Here is a 19,852-nt window from a genome sequence, read left to right on the forward strand (position 1 = left end):
CAATTAGTCCTGGGCCGCACCATTGGCCCAAAAACCCCCGGGGGTGCAAGTCTCCCGAGCGGTCGGCTACCCTCTCAAAGTCCCATCAGCTCACAGCCCACCACCACTGGTGCCTAGCCACTTCTGCACTGTACCCCCTCCTTATTTTACCTTTCTCTTGTTTGCCTGTTGTGGTGCCTTCACAACCCTCCATCATGCACAGAAAGGAGCTTATTTTCAGTGCCGAAGTGCTACGAAATCCCTCCAGTCGCACAGAGGAGCAGACAATCCTTTCTCGCACATTGGTGGTTTATGCTGTTGACAACAGGCAGGCACTACAGGGAGTTTGATGTCGGCTACAGGAGAAATTCTCAGGCGTCCATGGGCTGAAGGAAAGTGCTTTTGTTGGCCCCTCCTATTGCTCGGTTTCAGGCTGATGAATAATGGAAGAAACCAAAGAGTCCCGGGTGAGCTTCTCATCCACAGCCCCATTTATTATGGATAGAGACCCGATACCTCGTGCTTGCACACATCAGTCAGGAAGGAACAGAGATATCCGAGCAAGGCAGCCATGAGTGTCCTTGTTCGCTGCAGCCAGGAACAGCGTTGAACCTTTGGTTGTAATCGCCCTCCTCTGTGCAACGACTACAAGCTCTTCCTGCATTCACTTGCAGCATTCAGCACTTTATGCTCATTTTTACTTTTTAGGGGAATCTTATTATTGGAGCGATTAAAGATCAAAGCAGAACATAAAGAGAATGGTATTACTTAGTGCTGAAATGTTTTCTGCCCTAGAGATGAATGCTGGTGCATCCAGGGTGGGCAGCCCTTTATTCTTACCAGGTTCATATACAGTTGACCACCTCCCAAGTCTTCAGGTCCGGTCCCCAGCTGGGTTTGTGCTGCTTCCCTACATGAGGTCATACTGCTGCATCTTGCGGTCACTAAAGATACACAGGTTTTTTTTAAAGCTGCGTTGTGCATTACCAGTGGCCTAGCATGACTGTCTTACACTCTAATGCAAGCGGGGAAAATGGTCCTTCCCCATGGCCATCAGATGGTAAAAATCAAAATGGTCATATTTCTTGTCCATTGGCTGCTGTGTCTGGACCTGCTTGTCCAATGGGCTCCTCATAAGCATTGGGTACTGGTGCCCCCGCATTATGAGTGATATATAAGCCACTGTGCATTACACCTTCTGTGCTGTAGCTCCTCCCTTTCGATCTATCATGCCAACAAGTGCCAGGCAAAGCACTCCGATACAGCTTATGCGCAGAGTGTGCTTGGCTGTGTGAGGAGCAACCCACCTGGGCCTTTCCAGGCACTCCAGTTCACTCTTGGGTGCTGCCCTTGCCATACTTAGTGGTCAGCTCTTGGATGTTCGAAGCAGTTTGGGGAGGCAAGGGATACTTTGTGTAAAAAGGCTCATAAACCGCAGTCGTAGTTTCACAATAGGCTTACCGGTGTCTTGGTTTTCTCTCTCTTGGTTGGGCTTTGGAAATGAAGCATGCATGTCACCTGTCAGTATAGGTGACATCTTCTGTGAAGGACCCATGCACGTCTGTTGTCTCGCCTTCCCCTCAATATCTATTGTGCCTACTTGGAGACCCCTTATTTTAACCTTGCTATTCAGTTTTCAGGCCTTAAAGGGGGTATTGACTTGAGTCATGTTTTTTCAGGATCTTGCCGCACAAAGCTGGTTGTATTTGATAGAATAGGTGAGTATGTTTCATAAGCAGCTGGTTGAAGTCCCAACACACGTCAATGGGCATTCGCTCGACGGGATTTACTCCAATAATCCTAATCTGGCCTGCACCGCGGTACTCCCATTGTTGTGGACCAATCATAGTGCCATTCAATTTGAATTGAAAGAGTCAAAGGGCCATCGACTTAGATCAGAGCCCACAAGGGAGATTGTAAAGAGAGCCTGGAAAGATGTAGACTGTGTAGAACTAGGAGAGGCACTGAAGAGAACCATGTGCCCTCTCCATCTCGGTGTGGACGAGGCTACCTCTGCTTACACGAAATGGATAGACACAGCATGCAATAAATAAGCCCCGGTAAAAAAGTGGACCCCTACACGGGCCCAACCCTCAGCCCCCGGGTATTCAGATGAATTATGAAACCAAAAACAGACACGCAAGCGACTAGAACAGGCCTGGAGGAGAGGTTATAAAAGCACGAGCAGCCCGTCCCGATGTTGTCCGGGGATGAAATGTAATGTGTGCAATGTTTGTAATAGTAAATCTTAATTTATGTGGCGCCGAGTGAATTCCGCGGTTCTGAAAGCTGCACCCATTTCGTTGTCCGGGTACCCCCACTGTTACGCTGACTCTCCTCAGCCTCTTGAGAGTTCAGTGCGTGAGAACGTGCACGCGACACTGCGCGTGTGTGAAAGAGAAGCCTGGTTTTTTTTTTATCCCCGCTGGTACGCCGACTCTCCTCAGCCCCCGCCTGAGCACCGCTGGTACGCCGACTCTCCTCAGCCCCCGCCTGAGCACCGCTGGTACGCTGACTCACCTCAGCCCCCGCCTGAGCACCATAGCAATCTGTTATGGTGTGTGGCGGCTCCATAACGCATCCAGGATTTGCGGCCCATTTTCCCCGAATGCCGCGCGCATGCCTTGCCCATCGCTGTATGGCCACGCCCCCGGCAGAACGCACACGCCCACAAGGAAGTAGTGTGAAGGCTTTGTTTTTCGGAATGCCGTTTTAATGTCGGAATGCCGCACCCATCGCTGTATGCACACGCCCCCAGCACAACGCCCCGAGCAGAACGCCCACGCCCACAAGGGACTACTTTGCCGGTAAGGTTATTTTACGTTTCTAATGTATATGGAGGGCAGCTGTATAGCCTATGTCCATCTGCTGCAACTGCCCTTTCCAATGCTGTATTGGGTGTTGTGATTGGTGCTGTGGTTCCTGAGATTACCCGCCTCAAAGGTTTGGGCTCTCTCTTTATTATATTAGTATAGATAAGGTAAATCCAATCCCAAAGAACTTTATAAAACCATCACTAAACTTGCCGCTCCAACTGTCCCTAAGAGCTTAAGTAGCCCAGAACTTTGTGAAAACCTGGCTGACTTTTTACTACAAAAGGTGGAATCTATTTTTTCCTCATTCACATTAGCTCAAAAAGGGGGAAAAGGTGTTGCCGCCTATAGCGGAATCCAATAGACCCAACTCCATACCGGTCTTAGACAAATTTTCATTTCTAGAGACACCCGCCTCAATCAAATTTTTGAGTTCCATTCGATCAGGGTCTCCCACAGATCCATGTCCGGCATTTGTGCTGAAACAAATTCCAGACGTCATAGGGTCAGCCCTAACACCTTTGTTTAATGCCATATTCATATTGGGCAAATTTCCTAGAAATTGGAAGAAGGCCTCCATTCTTCCCCTACTAAAAAAAACCCGACCCTGACCCCAAGGACCCGAAGAATTATAGGCCAATTTCACGGCTTCCGCTTCCTGCAAAAATCATTGAAAAAGCTACAAATACCCAGCTCAGTGCATTCCTCCGAATTAACAACATACTTGACCCATCTGAGAACATAGCACTGGGAGCGGAGCATAGCACTGAGCTGGCTCTAATTAAATCCACAGAGAGGAAGTGAGGGAGGCCTTGGATTGTGGAGATAATGCAATACTGATCATGTTAGATCTTGTCAGCGGCTTTTGACACGTCCATCATGAAGTTTTGATGGACCGGCTGTCGGAAGCAGGGGTACAATGTGCGGCTTGGAACCTCCTGCAGTCCTTTCTTTCTGATAGAATGCAAACTGTGGATTTGGACAATAACAGGTCAAAGCCATTCTCTCTCCCATGCGAGGTGCCACAGGGCTCGTCTCTCAGCCTGACGCTCTTTAATGTTTATGTGGCAACTCTGGCAGGCTTTATAATGTCCTTTGTCTTTCAACTCACCTCTTATGCGGACGACACCCAAACAGTGTTGTCGCTCACGGACGGGGAAGAGAAGGAAACGGGCATGATTTCACAATTGCATGAAGGCCATCTCAGGGTGGATGTCCTCTAACTGCCTGAAATTAAACTCAATTAAAACAGAGGTCATCATGTTCAGGAACAACCCACATACATGGATGCCTGACTGGTGGCCAGAAGATCTGGGTATCTGCCCTGCACCTACTAGGTAAGCAAAACATCTGGGGGTGTTAGTGGCAATAAGCTTACTTTTGGTGATCACATAAGCACGGTGGTCTCGGCTTGTTTCTTGGCACTCAGAATTATTTAAAAAATATTTTTATCTTCCTGAAGGTAGTCTTAGGACAGTGGTCACGGCACTCATTATGTCACGGCTAGACTATTGCAATAGTCTTTATTTGAATGCCCAAAAAAAACACATTAATAGGCTTCAAATCGTGTAGAATGCAACAGCTAGACTGATGTCAGGGATACCAAATTTTGTTTCGGTCAAGAAAAAATGTAAACAACTTTACTGGCTCCCGGTAAAACAAAGGGTGCGTTTTAAAGCCCTTTGTACTGTTTTTAAGCCCTCAAGGGAGTAGGCCTCGACCACTTGAGACAAAAATGTCAGTGGTATGTCCTTAGAAGGACCCTTCGTTCCACAGGAGCAAAACAAGTCCTAGTTCCTCCGGTCAAAAAAGCCAGTTGGGCAGGTAGGAGTTTCATCACCTGCGCCTCTAAGGCCTTGAACGATCTTCCATTCCACTTGAGGAACTCAATAGATCTCCTCTCCTTCAGAAAGGGGCTGGCTATTCACCCCGTAGCACTCTCCAACCATGATAGTCAGCAGGCAGTGCTCAGCTCCAGGACACCCCAGGGTAACCGTTGCGCTTAAGAAGTTAAATTAACATAACATAACATAAGCCAGTTAGAGGTATATTGACTGTAGACTGGATACCGGCAGCGTTAATCTTCTCTGAGAAAATCTGGTGCTCAAGGCGCTTCATTGGCACTTGTTGTGCAAACCTTTCTGTGTCCTTGTCACCTAAAACTTCCGTGGGCCGCTTCTAGGAATGACCAAAAAAGTTCAGTTGGAGAGATGATCTGCGACGATATACCTTCATTGTTTACGCACACCGCTTGTTTGAGCTTTGATATTACATTTTGATGGCTTCCTTTGGTGTAATGCGCATTGAGTACAGTGTGGAATTTGTAAAGCATAAATTAATAAGTGCAGAGGGCCAAAGTTTTTCTTAGGATGCAGTTGCTGCTGAATGCCGCTGTTGCTGAATAATGAGGCTACCTATTCTTGATTCCGCCCCCTGCCTCTTTCTTCCCCTCTGTCATCCCAAATTTCTCTCTGTGTCACTGTTTCCTCTCTTTCTCTTCCTACTTCCTCCTCCCTTTTCTGCCTTTCTGTCTTTCTTTCTGTATCAAAGTCTGGTTATGAAATATAGGTCCTGATCCCCAAAATGAATTCTGGGGCCCACCACCCCCAACCACCGCCACAAATTAAGCACTAAAACAGTATCTAACAATCATGTTTTCCCAGTGAGCTCCTGCAATGTAAGCTTGACAACAGTCGACCTGGATTGTGCAGCCATTTTTTTGATAAATGTGGGTACATTCATCGGACATTTGTTGCCATCTGTATCTCACCTAAAAACTTCCCACAATTCTGTCAACCAACATTGCTTACCAAGGACATTTAGGCAAAAAAAATAATCGAACCTTTTTTTAAACTAAAGTCTGAGAAGAGGTTTTCTAGTCCTCACTTGCTCCCAGTGAGCGTCTTCCAGCAAATCAGTTTTTGTCTTATATTTTGTTATCAAACCTTAATGCAAATATATAAATATAAATTACTTAATGTAAGCATAAAATATATTGTTCCAATGGTAGCAGTAAGTATTCTAAAGGCCACTATCATTGAAATAATCACACTGATATGCGTACTTTGCTTCGTCTTTAGTTATTGATACTGGATGACGGAGAGTTATTTCTTGGTAATGACAACTTGAACTGTTCATTAATGTGGTAATAATGGCAAGATGAAATACAATCTAAGCCAAGACTGTGATTTTGCACTTAATTAAGACTAGAGTGGGTTTAATGTTCTCTTCAGTCAGCATGATGTAATAAATTCATCTTATACACAATAAAGCCAATATTTACTCAGCTCTTAGTAAAGCCCAGGTTCAGCGTAATGCCCAATGCCCACATCCAATCAGGTTTTAACGGTCCTGCTCAAATTTATATTAGCCTTAACGAGCCTCCTTAAAAAATATAAACTAACCATAAAGCCCACAGTCACTCAGCTCTTTGTGAAGCCCAATGCTCAGATGTTGCTTCATAAAGGTACATGGCATGGCATTTCACTACTGGACAGTACTTTCCAGAAGATACTCTAACCATCCAGTTAACTGATTGTGAACAGGAACACAGCTTTCCACAATCCATCAGGGAAGCGGGGGAGCAGCACAGACCACTGACACCGGATTTTTGTGAAAAAGGCCGCTTTTATTGAAACAGGTGCTCATCAGATATATAAACCCCTTGGTCTTTCGCCTTACAAAACTAATATCTAACTATACACATGTTACCTATGTTAAACAACCCCCAGCCCTAAATGTTCCACCCCCCACAGAACTTAAACCTGCAAGTCTCTACCCTCTCCTGGGCTGATCTTCAGCAGTTGATACCTACAACTTCCAATAAAGTGTCACTGAAACTATTAAGCTCTAATTAACTTTATTTCCTAATAAGCCTTAAACTTCCTGCTTCATCCAGGCTTGAGCTTGTCTATCCTTTCAGCCTGGATTGCCGCTGTCAACAACAATAAACTTTGCTAACCCATGCCAACCTTTCGGCCAACCTTCCCCGCACCTGCTTCAAAGCGACAACTGCACCTGCCTTGCGTTCCCACCCGTACACCTGTTCCAAGAAAAAGCCATTCAATATACTCCAGGCTCAATCTGAACAAACCTCCATAAACTCCTAAATGAGGCATGGGTGGGTGGAGAAAAACGCTGTTGGCCCTATAACAGCCAGAATATCACCAATATAAAATGGTGGCTGGTAACCAAATATGCCTGTATTTATATCCTTGGGCTAGCTTGTAGCCCTAGATGAGCCCGACCCGCAACAGTTGTTGGACGGCTCCATTCCCCAAATTCTCCTAGGGGAGACACTTGGGGGGGGATCTGAGAATAGGGAACTTGAGTAGAAGACTGCACTTCGTGCACGACAGCCGTGACCCTGCCATCTTTGACCGAGTGTAGTAGAAGTAGGCAGCACAGGAAGTGCTCTTCCCTCGTGGTGAGATCTCACTATGCAAACAGTAAGATCTCGCGACGAGATGGGGAGTAACAAACAAGGCACAGCCCGCGAATTTGGCAGGCGTGTGCTTCTTGCTGCACTACGCGTTGGAGAAATGTTGCCTCCTTTTCACCGTAGCAGCAAATAAAGGGATCAAAACTATTTTTATAGCCACAAAATTTAGGGCACTCCTGCAAACTCTCACGGGGAGTCATCTTTCAAACGATTTTTGTCAAAGGGTTTTCCATTGCATAAAGGTGGTGGCGGTGGCCTTGCGGGAGACCACCCCAATGATACAGTCTGCTGCCGGGACTGCCTTAAAAGATGTAGCTTGCCTGCAAAATAGGTAGGATGGGCAACTGTGTGATCGCAGAGCACTTCCTTTTTATTTATAGAAGCAAATCGCTTCATTTTCATGCCTTCCCTACCTCGCCCCTCGCATAATGGTAGCAGCCGTTTCAACTAAAGTGCTCACGTCTGCGGCGGCCGAGCAGACTACATGATTATGTCATCACCAGATGAAAGCAGCGTGCTCACCCCGTCCATCTGTTCAGCCTGTCTGCCTGAAAGGGGTCACTTTCAAAATGATTTTCCTGACAAATGTATCATTGCAGCACATCAAAAACAGAAATCTGAAGTGCTGTTGTAATACAGAAGGAGGGGTCAGACGTAAGGGGCAATCGCTGGATGATGGTAAGTGCAGGCAGGAAAGGCGAACCGAGTAGAGCGAGTGGTAATCCGAACAAAAAGTGGGGCCCAGCCTGTCCCCCTGTTTGCTGTCTGACCACAGGCCTATAGAAATAACATCGGAGAGTCACACATTTTCTCTTTTATGGAGCCATCAATCATCTCCTCCTTGCCCGGGTTTTATCCAAGTTGCAGCCATTGTCCATGTTGAGTATTCATGTGTGAGACCTGCTATTCCTGGTGTATGCATCTAGAGGCCAGAGATTCTCTTGCAGCTATTGAGTTATGATCGAGGGCACTGGAATTATGCGGCAATGGAGGTCCACATTATGCCACTGGGTTGATTTATTATGCGGAAGGACGAGGCACATTATGCAGCATAACGTCAGACATTTTGTGGCAGCATTGTTTCACTGTTTTGTCCTTGTAATACTTTTTGGTGGAAAAGTTTAAACTCATCAGCAGCTGAAAAGTGGCAAGTTGACACTTAAAAAAGGCTTCCATGTGTGACACTTTTAACTTGTGATCCACTTTAAGCTACAAATACTTTATGTTGAAAACTTCACATTGTGCAGCAAATGGTGAATTATGTTGCAAGTGTGCTAAATGTATAATTGTGTGGAAAGCTATAGGAGACTGCTGCGGCCTCGCGAAAAGCTAATTTTGGTTTTAACTGTTTACTTGTTTTAACTGTGATTGAATTTGAGTTGTTAAAACTAAGCTCACCTTTTAAAATTGATTCGTGCCCGATTGATTGGACACCTGTTGCTCCGTAACTCGGCCGAGCGTACTTTCTGGGGGCTCGACCAGTGGAGTTGACCAATCAGTAAGCGGGAGGAGAAGTTAGGCTGCGATCCGGCCATTGAATGCCGGTCGAAGCGCGGGAGTGCAGCTGACGCACCAAAAGCGCGCCAAAGGCAAGCCCGTCTGCGCCCATCCAGGCCCAGGGGCCAGTCGATATGCCCAATTCCTGAAATACACCGTGAAGGAAATCAAGCAACTCCACTCCACAAACCTTCACTTGAATCATCACACGGGCAATACACTGATTAGATTAAATATCATGAAGCTTAGGAACTCCTTCCCCGAATTTGATAACTGTTCCCCTGCTAGGACATACACACCAAGGCAAGACTGTCAGGGGACACATGACTTAATAATTATGTATTTAAACACACGCTCCCTAGTAAAACACAAACTGGATACTTTGCACCTCCTAGACTCTACAAAGCTTGACACTCCAGGTTCAACCCCAGACATCTTGACTTCTCTCCCAAACAACTTTTATATTTTGTAGGCAAACCGCCCATTCGATAAAAAAAGATGGTGGGGTTACTGGTATAATCTGTAAAGATTTAAATTTGACTAGATTTACCACTCTAGACATAACCTCAGTAGATAGTCCAGTTATTAAACTAGATTCAGCCTCAGCACTTCTAGTCTGTGTATTGCTCTCGGACCCCCGAGAGCATGCCACTCTTTCCTCAAAAACTGGGGGAACAGCTGGCCCATTTAACTATTAACCATGCAAAAAAGTTGCTTATTGGTGATATTAATTATTGGGCCAATGACAAGGAGGGCGGCCCATATTCAGCTGAAATGACTGATCTACTCAATGGGCTGAATTGTACTCAGCATGTAACCTCCCCCACACATATTAAGGGACATATCTTAGACCAAATCTGGACATCCAATCTTCTAATATCCGATTTTACAGTGTCCCCATGTACCTGGTCTGACCATTTCTTAATAAAATGTGTGATTGCCAATGCAATCACAAGTAAACCCTCAGCCAAAGGAGGCTTGAAGGCAAGGAAATGGAACAATGTCAACATTAATGCCTTTTGCAAATTATTGACAGACACAGCTCCCACTGATCAGTCATCTGTTGACCTTGACCTCGACGTTAGTGCTGAAGCTATGACAGACTGGCTAACTGTAACCAGTAATATACATACCCCCCTCAAGACAATTAGAGTAGCATGGCGTCATGAGGTGCAGAGATGGTTCTCTGAAGACCTAAAAATCCCCAAATTGGCCTTGCGCCAACTAGAAAGAAGGTGGAGACGGAACTATTCCCCAGATCTTACCTAGCTCAACTAAAGGACTATAAGAAAGCGATCCAAATTACTAAGGCCGGCTACTTCTCTGCGAAGATTATGAACTCTACCAACAAATCAAAAGACATATTCTCATTTGTCAACGAGTTGTCCAACCCAGATAGAGTCACAATAAAACCAGTGCCAACAAAGTCACTTTGCAATTCATTGAATGTCTTCTTTATTGACAAAATTGCTAAGATCAAAACAAGCATTGTTGGAAATCCTGCATATGAGGCCTTGCCTAAGGCCTTGAAGAATCCCAAATCTCTATACCAATTCCCACTGATTAGCAGTGGAGCCTTCCTGGAACTCTTAGGCAGGGTTAAATCGGGTTCCCCCACCAACAGCTGTCCACCACACATCCTTAAGGAAGTGTTCACTGCAAACCCTGCTCCCACCCTCCGCCTACTGAATGAGTGATTTATCTATGAAGTCCCAGATCAGAACTGTAGTCTCTACTGGATTCTTCCAGTTAAGGATGATCGGGAAAATCTGTAAATTCCTTACAAGGGAGGCACTGGTACAGGTTGTCGTAGCCCTGGTCATCTCCCATCTAGACTACGCAAACTCTTTAAATCTCGGGTCACCTGCATATCTAGTCAGGAAACTGCAGCTGGTGCAGAACCAGGCTGCCAGACTGATCTTCCATCAACCAAGATGGCAACACGCAAGCCCCCTTATGCGGCAGCTGCACTGGCTCCCAATACCAAAACGCTGCGCTTTTAAAATTGGGTGCCTCATCTTTAAATCCCTACAGGATGTGGGCCCAAAATTAATCTCTAATCTAATCAAGTGACATGTACTTACGCGTAATCTGAGATCGGCCCACCTGAATTTACTGGTCATTCCATCTTATAAACAAGAGACTAGGGGGCAGCAGGTTCGCAGTATTGGCCCCACACTTCTGGAACGCTCTTCCCTATGAAATCAGATCCTGCACAGACTTACCTGTGTTCAGGAGACTTCTTAAGACATGGCTCTTTGTCCAGGCCTATGAATAGCTTACAAGGGGCGCAACTACTCCTATACTAACGCAAAGAAACCAATTGGTGTATGTGCGCATACAAAATAATTTTAACATAACAAAGCTCCACAGTTGCAGGTTCACATAATTCCAGTGCTCCCCTTCAGAATGTTAGAATGGCAGGCAGCTCACAGAATTAAAATCACACAAACCAGACTCATGGGCCATGTTGTTAAATATTCCAGAAAATATTGCCAATGTGGTATGCCTGTTATTAACAATAGTGGGATACGTTTCTACGATATTTTCAATTTTTCTGTTATAGACCCCCTAAGAATTTTCCTGAAAACAACATAAAGGGCCAGATGTCCGAAAGCTTTTTTGCATTTGTTAACAGGCCGAATCGCAATTCCTGCCCGTTAAAAAATGCAAAACAGCCTTTTCATATGTGCAAAGGCCAAAAACCAGCCGCAATTTCTGATTTCTACCTGGTAGAAATTGCAAATTGTGACGGCGATTTAGGTAACGCAAATAGAGATTACCTATTTTCGATTCCTTAAGCACAGGTACAAAGCATTTCCTAAATGCAAAATGGGCATTTAGGAAATACTAATACCATCAACTCAAAGTTGATGGTAACCATGCGTAGAATTTAAAAATGCATATAAAAATGCATTTTTTAATGAGACATGAGGTGCACATATGCTCTAGGACATTTGTGCACTTACATGTGCACTACAAATTGCAAGGTGCCTCCAGCGGGGCCAAGCCCAGGGGCACCCTTGGGTTTGCATTTCCTGAATTGCAATTTCCTATTAGGAAATCACAATTCAAACCATTTCCTATTTGGCCCATAGATGGGAATGCAATAGCATATCCTATTTGCGATTTCCTAGCAGCGATTCCTACTCTATAGGAATTGCTATTAGGAAATTACAAATTTTGTCCTTACCATTTTGATTTTCCTAAATAGCGATTCCTGCAAAATCGCTATTTCATAAATGCAAAATAAGTATTTCGTACATCTGGTCCATAGTGTGTAAATCATTACCACCTTATCGCCCAATCTCCCTCATAGATGTCACTGCCAAAGTTCTGGGACGTGTAGTTCTTAACCGTCTTATGGACTGGGCGGAGGAAGAACATATCATCACTGACGTTCAATATGGGTTTAGGGCGAACAGATCGACCAGTGATCAATGTTTAAACCTCTATTTATTGGTGGCCAAATACACTGTGGCTAGCACCAAAACTGTCTATTTAGCCTTTATGGACCTCACCGCAGCATTTGACTGCGTTAATAGGGAAAAGCTGTGGGATCTAATGAGTAGGCTGAGGGTAGATCAGGACCTTGTAAAGATTTTGAAGGCCCTACATTGGAATACGACGGCCAATGTAAGATATAACTTGGAGGGCGGATGCACATATTCTTTTACTTGCTTAAGTGGCGTAAGACAAGGTTGCATCCTGGCACCATTTCTCTTTTCGTTATACATAAATGGCCTAGAACAAGCCCTATTAACCCTTAATGTGGATTCGCCAAGAGTAGACAGAAGAGCAATCCCAGTCTTACTTTACGCCAATGACGCGGTACTGTTGGCACACACGCCACAAGGTCTTCAAACACTAATAGATGGCTTCATGGGTTTTATGAACAATTTAGATCTATCTGCCAATTCGACCAAGTCATATGATATGGAAGTAGGGTCAAAACCAAAACATTTTTTAATTATAGAATAGGAGATCACAAACTGGAGAAGATAACAACCTTCTCCTACCTAGGTATTTTACTGGATGGGCATTTGAATTTTAAAGCTCTACAAGAGGAGCGTAGTAATAGGATACTGTCCAGTACAGGAGCAATAATGAACTTCGGCCTCAGACTGGGAAGGTGGTCCCCGGAGCAAATGATGATTTTATATAACTCCATCTGCTACTCTAAGGTGGCATATGGAGCGGAACTCTGGAGGTTCATCAACCTAGACAAACTGCAGGTGCAGGAGAACAATTACATGAGAAGGCTGCTTAGGGTCCCAAAGGGTACCCCACCTATATTGTTCATGAGGAACTGGGGGGGCATTCATTGAGGATAGAATTCAAATCAGACCCCTGTTAGCATGGATAAAGATCTGGGATAACCCGGAGGCCGAGCTAACGAGGCAAATAATCACTGACTGTCTCAGTAGGGATAAGGGAATGGAAATGCCATGGCTTAAGTCCATTAAGGCTGTTTGCGGAAAAATTGGCTGTATGGAACTCTTCACAAACCCCATTGGGGGAGCAGTTTGGGATAAGACCACTGTAAAGAAGAGTTTCATCACACACAAAACAGCCCATAGAGAGGAAAAGGAATATGGCAAACAGTCAGTTAGAGCTTATAATCTAATGAGGACTAGTGAAGGAATGGAACCATACCTGGCCCTTACACACAACGCACAGGATTGATTTTTAATCACTCGTTTTAGGATCAACATTTTACATTATTTATTAGCTGATCCGGCAGGTTTTAGTGTTGAGCGAAAGGGTCCCTGCGGCTGCGATCATCGATCTCCGCAGGATACCCTTCATTTTGTATTACTTTGCCCTTTTTATTCATTGCCTAGGCGCCTGTATTTAATACGTTTATTTAAAAAATTGAAATTCAGGCATGCAAAGGTCGCCCTTTTACATTTACAAATGGCGCAAGATCCATTTACTCTGCTTTCCATTACCAGTTTTTTAAGGGTTGCTTCAAAGTTAAGAGAGACAAGAGGTTCCATGTAAAGACGTGGAGGATTGATAGGGGATTAACAAATTGTAATGAAGATTCTTCTTTTAAATACTTCTTTTTACCTGTATAGATGATAATTAAGTGTGTATTATTGGTGTTTTTATCTGTAACTTTTATGGTGTTTTGCACAATGCCGAATAAAGGAAATTATCTATCTATCATTACCACCTTGATTCCGAAAGAAGGGCCTTGTCTCCAGACAATCCCATCTTTAGAGGAAAAGTCTACTCAATTCTTCCCTTCTTTTATTTCTTTCCCTGCCTTCCTTACAGTATTTCTTCACTCCTTCTTCTTTGCTTCCTCCTTCCTTACATACTTTGGATTTTCGTCCCAGTTTGTTATATCTTTCTTTTTTCCAACTACCTGCAATTTTCTTATAAACTTTCTTTCTTTCATTTATTTTTCATTCATTCATTATCTTTTTTGTGTCTGTTTTTGTACTACAGTCCATCTACTTTCTTCCTATTGGTTTCTTTCTTGCTCTCTTTTTTATTCTTTTTGTTAGGTCTCACCTGAGACTGCGCTTGAGCTGTCGCTTGTGGGACATCTTGTTTACTTACAGGGTACATAGAGCACCCCATCAGAACCACCCGTTGTTTACTCATCGTCACTAATCATTTCCTAGATTCTCTTTACCGCTTCTGCTTCCTTTTTGTGTGTTTGTCTCTTCCTTCGAGCATGGCCAAGTACTGCTTTTTTGCCAAGTGTCCTTCCGCTGCTTGTGGAGTTACTATTTTCTTTTAGTTGCAGCACTCCATAAAAGTGCATGTGTTTTCAGGCCGTCCCGCTCTGTGTTGTTCCTAGCCCCCAGCACGTTGTTGTTGCTTGCCTCGTACCTCATGCCCATTCCACCAATGTTGCTTGCCCTGTCTTTCCCCCATTGTTGATGCTCGCCAACCCCATCCTGCATTTTTGTTGGTTGCCCCCTCGTCCTGCATTGTTGTTGCCTGCCCATCCCTCCTGCATTGTTGTGGCGTGCCCCATTGCTCATGACTCTTGTGTTGTTGTTGTTGATTTTCCTGCCACTCCCTCGTTGTAGTAGCTCTGGCATTGTTGTTGCTTGCCCCTGTCCCTCCCACCCCTCCTGCATTGTTGCTTGCCCCGTTCCTCCCATCCCTTCCTGCGTTGTTGCTTGCCCCGTCTCTCCATCCTTCCTCCCCTGCTGTCGTTGCCTGCCCCTTCCTATAACCCTCCTGCAGTGTTGCTTGCCCTGTGACTCCATCCCCCTCCCCGTTTCTGCATTTTTGCTCCCACCAGCGCATTTTTGTTTGCTTGCCTGTCCCTAACTCCCCCTTCCCAGGTTGGTTGTTGCTTCTTGCCCTGTCCCTCCCGCGCACTTCCACATTGCTGCTGGATGCCTACTCCTCCTCATTGTTGCTGCTTCCCCCTTCCCTCCCCCGTTGTTACTTGCCACCCCTTCCACATTGTTGCTTGCTCCTCCCTTCCCGCCAGAAAAAATGCACTATCATGTGGCCAGTGCTGCTGCATCATATCACAATTTTCTCTAACTTTCATCCATGCTGCTCAGTAGCCAAGCTTCTGTGAAGCATAACAAAAAGACATTGACAAAGCCAATAGTTCTTGTGTAGGCGAGAGCAATTGGCTTTGCCACTGCTTGTTGCATTTAAATGAGTTCCCTCTTTATGTTAATAAAAAAAGGCCTTTCTATCATTTTTCTGATGGTTCTTCAAATCATGAAAGGTTTTGAAAAGTAACCATTTTAACATTTCCCTTTGAAGTCGTGCCCTACCCAAAAGATGTTTACATTCCTTGGTTGATTTAAATTCGATTGACCTTACTCGTCTGGTAAGATGTCTTGTTATATCCCTCGGGATCTTTAGAGCACGTTTTAAACGGACAGCTAACAGGTTTCTGTTGGACGATTCACACTTCAGCTGTTACTTTCGGGTTAAAAGTCAGTCACCGTCAATATATTTTGCTAAGGTTCAGTACCTAAGTTGAGGCATCACTGCATGTTGATGAAATTTAAGTCCTCACCAAGAACTTGGAGGAAATGGTCCGGAAAAGAAACATACCAGATGAATCTTCAGTTTTCAATTTCCAGAGATTTTAAATATTTCCCCAAATTGACAGTAATACACGCCTCCTGATAATTTCCTAAAGTATGTCTAGGTCCTCTGACAGACTTTTGTTGCTGGGGGATTTTTGGGTAATAGGTGCCAGAAACAATTTTAGTCCCAAAAATGTCTAAAACGTTCTAAATCTGGAATAAACGGCTGCCAATTGTAATACAGGATGGCAATGGTAATACCGAAGCAGCCATTTCTACAACATTCACTGAAAAGGTTAATGTTGGGCTGTAGAGTTCTGTCGACTAGTTCTGTGTAGCCCTGCCTCTGAGGATGTCAGGAGGGGGTGTTATGTACCACTCCAGGTAAAAACCAATACCCGGAAGTAAGTCAATTACTGGTTGTGGTAAATAAATATTTCAAATTCTAATTGGGGATGGACTCTTACCCCCCTAAACATAATCAGGGACTTAGAAAAAAGATGTATTGAGATAAGATATCTTAATGTACAAACTTGTAGGACACACAGAAATAGGCCTCGAGTTAACCCTTTCTCTCTAAAAGGTCATTAGAATTGTGCAATCACTGTTTCTTTAAATGATCCCCTCACTGAATGTTAGAGAACCAAAAAAGAGAGATTTGCGAAATTTCAAGTGATTTTGCTGATAAATGGTTTCATCTCTGCTCTTGAACAGGGAATCTAACGAAACACATGAAGTCGAAGGCACACATGAAGAAGTGCCTAGAGCTGGGGGTGGCCATGACGTCCATCGATGACACAGACGCTGAGGAAGCAGGTAGGTCACTCTAAGCTCTGCAAACTTGTGCACTTTTGGTGCTGTGTGTACACAAACTCGTGGCACTTCAGAGAAACAAGTAACATAGGGTGGGGTGTGTGGCCAGCTGATGTGTTTGTATCCTTGAAGCTGAAATGTGCATTACAGAAAGGCCCGTGAACAGGGGGTGATGACTGCAAGTCTTGTGATAATGAAGAGAGAATTCTCGAAGGAATTCTACAAGTACTGGTCATTGTTTGCCAGGAGTGCTCACATTCTTTAAATGTATCCATTCAGGCTTGAAAATTCTGCATAGGGAAATGTGATGCAACTGGCATTAACATGTCCCTTTTTTCACCAAGGTAAAGAAATGTTTCCCTTTGGAGGAACCATAAAAATATGCTAGTATTACCGCCCTGTCGCGCCCTGGAAACAGCTCACTGCCAGTAGGACAGATACGTTTGTAAGCTACCACAGTGTGGAGAGCAGCTTGCAACAGGGGTGTGGGTACCCACAAACTCAGATCTTTGCAGGTCTTTGTCTTCATTTACAAGCAGCTCCTTCTTGGAATACTTGTAAATCCCCACCCTAAATTTCTGTGGGTAAAATTCTCTTCCTGTGAAAGAGATCAGGATTTTACCTTTGCAGATACATTTACAGTGAACGTAGGTGCACCAGTAGCTGCATGGATCGGGTACACTCTTCGTACCTTTACGTGTCTGTAAAATCCTGTTCCTTCTCAACAAGAAAGAGCAACACTTTGTAACTAACAGTACAAAGAGCCATAATGATTAGTATGTAATTGTGGGCGATGACTATACAAAGTTGTCAACTGGGATACTTCTTAGACCTAAATACCTTATGTGCTCTTGAGCACTCAAGGCTCTCTTTGGAAGTATCTACATCAAGACATGGGCTTGGATGGGAAAAGGGATGTTTAACAGAGTCTGGAACTGGCTGGCCAGTAACAACTGTTGGTTCTGGTTAACTGAGTTCTTTCTTCTACGGAGTGATGGAACTTGAGTGCCAGGAGATTGGTGCTCCTAAGGGCATTCACATGAATACTGCAAAGGTGCTGGTGATCTGTATATTAGTGATGTTATTGTACTAAAGTCGTAGAGTAGTGGAAGTGACGTGATATTCATTTTTGCCCATAAGATCATGATAGGAAGTGGGAAGAATTTAACGGCTTCACTTGTGTTTTTGTGCCATTTTCTCTCCATTCTCTCTTTTATTCACCACTGAATCATATATCTGTATTTCAGAAAACATTGAAGATATGCAGAAGGATTCGGAAAAGGGCAGCATGCGGAGCATTTCGATGGATCATCAATTTTCCGATGCCGAGGACTCCGATGGTGATGACGGGGATGACAATGATGATGAGGACGATGATGACGACGAATTTGATGAGCATCAAGGAGACTCGACTCCAAGCACCAGATCGAGGAGCACAAGCCCCCAGCCACCCAGGTTCCCTTCTCTGCCTGTGACAGCTGCTTTGTCCCAAAGGGCTTCTTCTGAGAGCCCAGTGGGGCACTCCTCTTTGATGAGCTATCTGTCAACATTGCCAAGTATTCAAGTGACTTCGCTCCTTACACCAGCAGAGTCGCACATGGATTCGCAAATCATGGAATATCAGAGGTATTTGCATGCCAAATGTAGTAACCTGGAGCATGACAAAGACAGGTTAGACATACCAAGTTCCATGGATGAGGAGTACATGCATTTCTCAGAAACCAGCTCGTCTCCCAGGGATTTCTCGTGTTCCAGCCGACAGTCCTCCCCTGGATACGATTCTTCACCATGCCGCGAAAATTCGCCAAAGAGATACTTAATGCCAAGTGGGGACTTGTCACCCAGGAGACATTTATCACCAAGGAGAGATGTTTCACCCATGAGGCATCTATCACCCAGAAAGGAAGCTGCTCTCCGGAGAGAATTGTCTCCCAGGAGAGATGTCTCCCCCAGGCGCCATTTGTCACCACTGAGGCCGATGTCACCAGGGAAAGACATAACTGGTCGACACGATCTGTCACCAAGAAGGGAAAGGAAATATATGTCCACTGGTAGAACAGCATCACCCAGAAGAGGGTTGTATCATAATCCAAGCCTGCCTGTTGGTCACTATTTCCAGCCTGATTTAGGAGTCCTTGGAAATGTGGTAAGTACAAAGTGATGTTTTTTTATGTAGGTTGTCTCTTCAAAGATGTAAAATTCGGGGATGTGCAATGGTGCTTGTTGGCTTAAAAGAGACATTTTAAATATTCCTCTTTCAAATGGCAAAGGGGCAACCTTTGCTTCTTGTAGGGGCAGTACAGAGCCATCTAAGACAGGTGCATACTCAAGTATTGACCAAAAACGTGTCAAGTTCACTATGGCAGACAACTCACAATTATACATCTAGTGATCACTTGACATCCAGTAAGGGTCATGCTAGAAAAACATCCAAGCCTCTCATCAGATAGAGCAGATTGCGTTTGGAACAAGTGCGACAGGTATTGAGTGGAGGATTTGGACACTGACACACTCAACAAAATGGCTAGTAGGCAGGAGGCTCCCGGAAGAGCTTCTCTCCTCCTGCAGCCCCAAGTGGCGCTCCTCTTACCATAAGGGTTAATGGCACTTTCTACCTACATGAATCTGTGTCAGTGATTCTGAAGGACTGTCACAGATCAGAGGAAGTCCTGATGTCCCCCGATGCCAGTACCAGTGTCATATTCACCATCAACCTAGAGCTCTCAATGATACCCCAACAACAACTTCAGTCTTGCAAATCAAACATAGGACAGCGGCACGAAGTCACGCCCAGCCAATCACAGTGGTAGTTAGGCCCGACTCTAGTACCACACACTGCAGATGCCTTCTGCCATCTCGTCTTCTGATACTGACCTCTCCTTTCAGACATTGCTATGAAGCGCCTCTGCCAGTCACGGATCCCCACTTGGCTTGCAGACTCTCCAAGAGTGTCATCATATTCATTTTTGCCCACAAGATCATGTTAGGAAGTGGTAACACTTGGCACACTGATATGCCCTGATATGTCCACTCATTCCTGGTACTCAGACCTGGCAGCACTTTGCAGATACATCCTTCAAAACCCACTTACGGAAAAAAGAGTCTGCCTACCATGTTACTAAGATGCGCAAACCACCGCCGTGCATCCTCAATGCAGGTCCTGTAGATGTGGAAGCCTCACCCTTAGATTTTACCTAGAGTTTTTCCACTTCTAGAATAAAGCTATGCCCACTAAAACACTAGTTCCCTCATATGCTGGGACAGCACTTCCATGAGTTTATGTGAGG

General features: G+C 44.7%; 1 protein-coding gene across 3 annotated transcripts in view; it reads left to right on the top strand.

Annotated features, from left to right (window-relative positions):
- Positions 1-19,852, top strand: part of HIVEP2 (HIVEP zinc finger 2) — a 523,606-nt gene that overhangs the window by 493,362 nt on the left and 10,392 nt on the right. For all 3 annotated transcript variants that reach the window (XM_078649003.1, XM_078649004.1, XM_078649005.1), the window contains 2 exons: positions 16,467-16,568; positions 17,813-18,711. In XM_078649003.1, coding sequence (XP_078505129.1) covers positions 16,467-16,568; positions 17,813-18,711 — 1,001 coding nt within the window. The remainder of the gene's footprint in view (positions 1-16,466; positions 16,569-17,812; positions 18,712-19,852) is intronic.

Source organism: Lissotriton helveticus, chromosome 6 (genome assembly GCF_964261635.1).
Source record: "Lissotriton helveticus chromosome 6, aLisHel1.1, whole genome shotgun sequence".
NCBI lineage: Eukaryota > Metazoa > Chordata > Amphibia > Caudata > Salamandridae > Lissotriton > Lissotriton helveticus.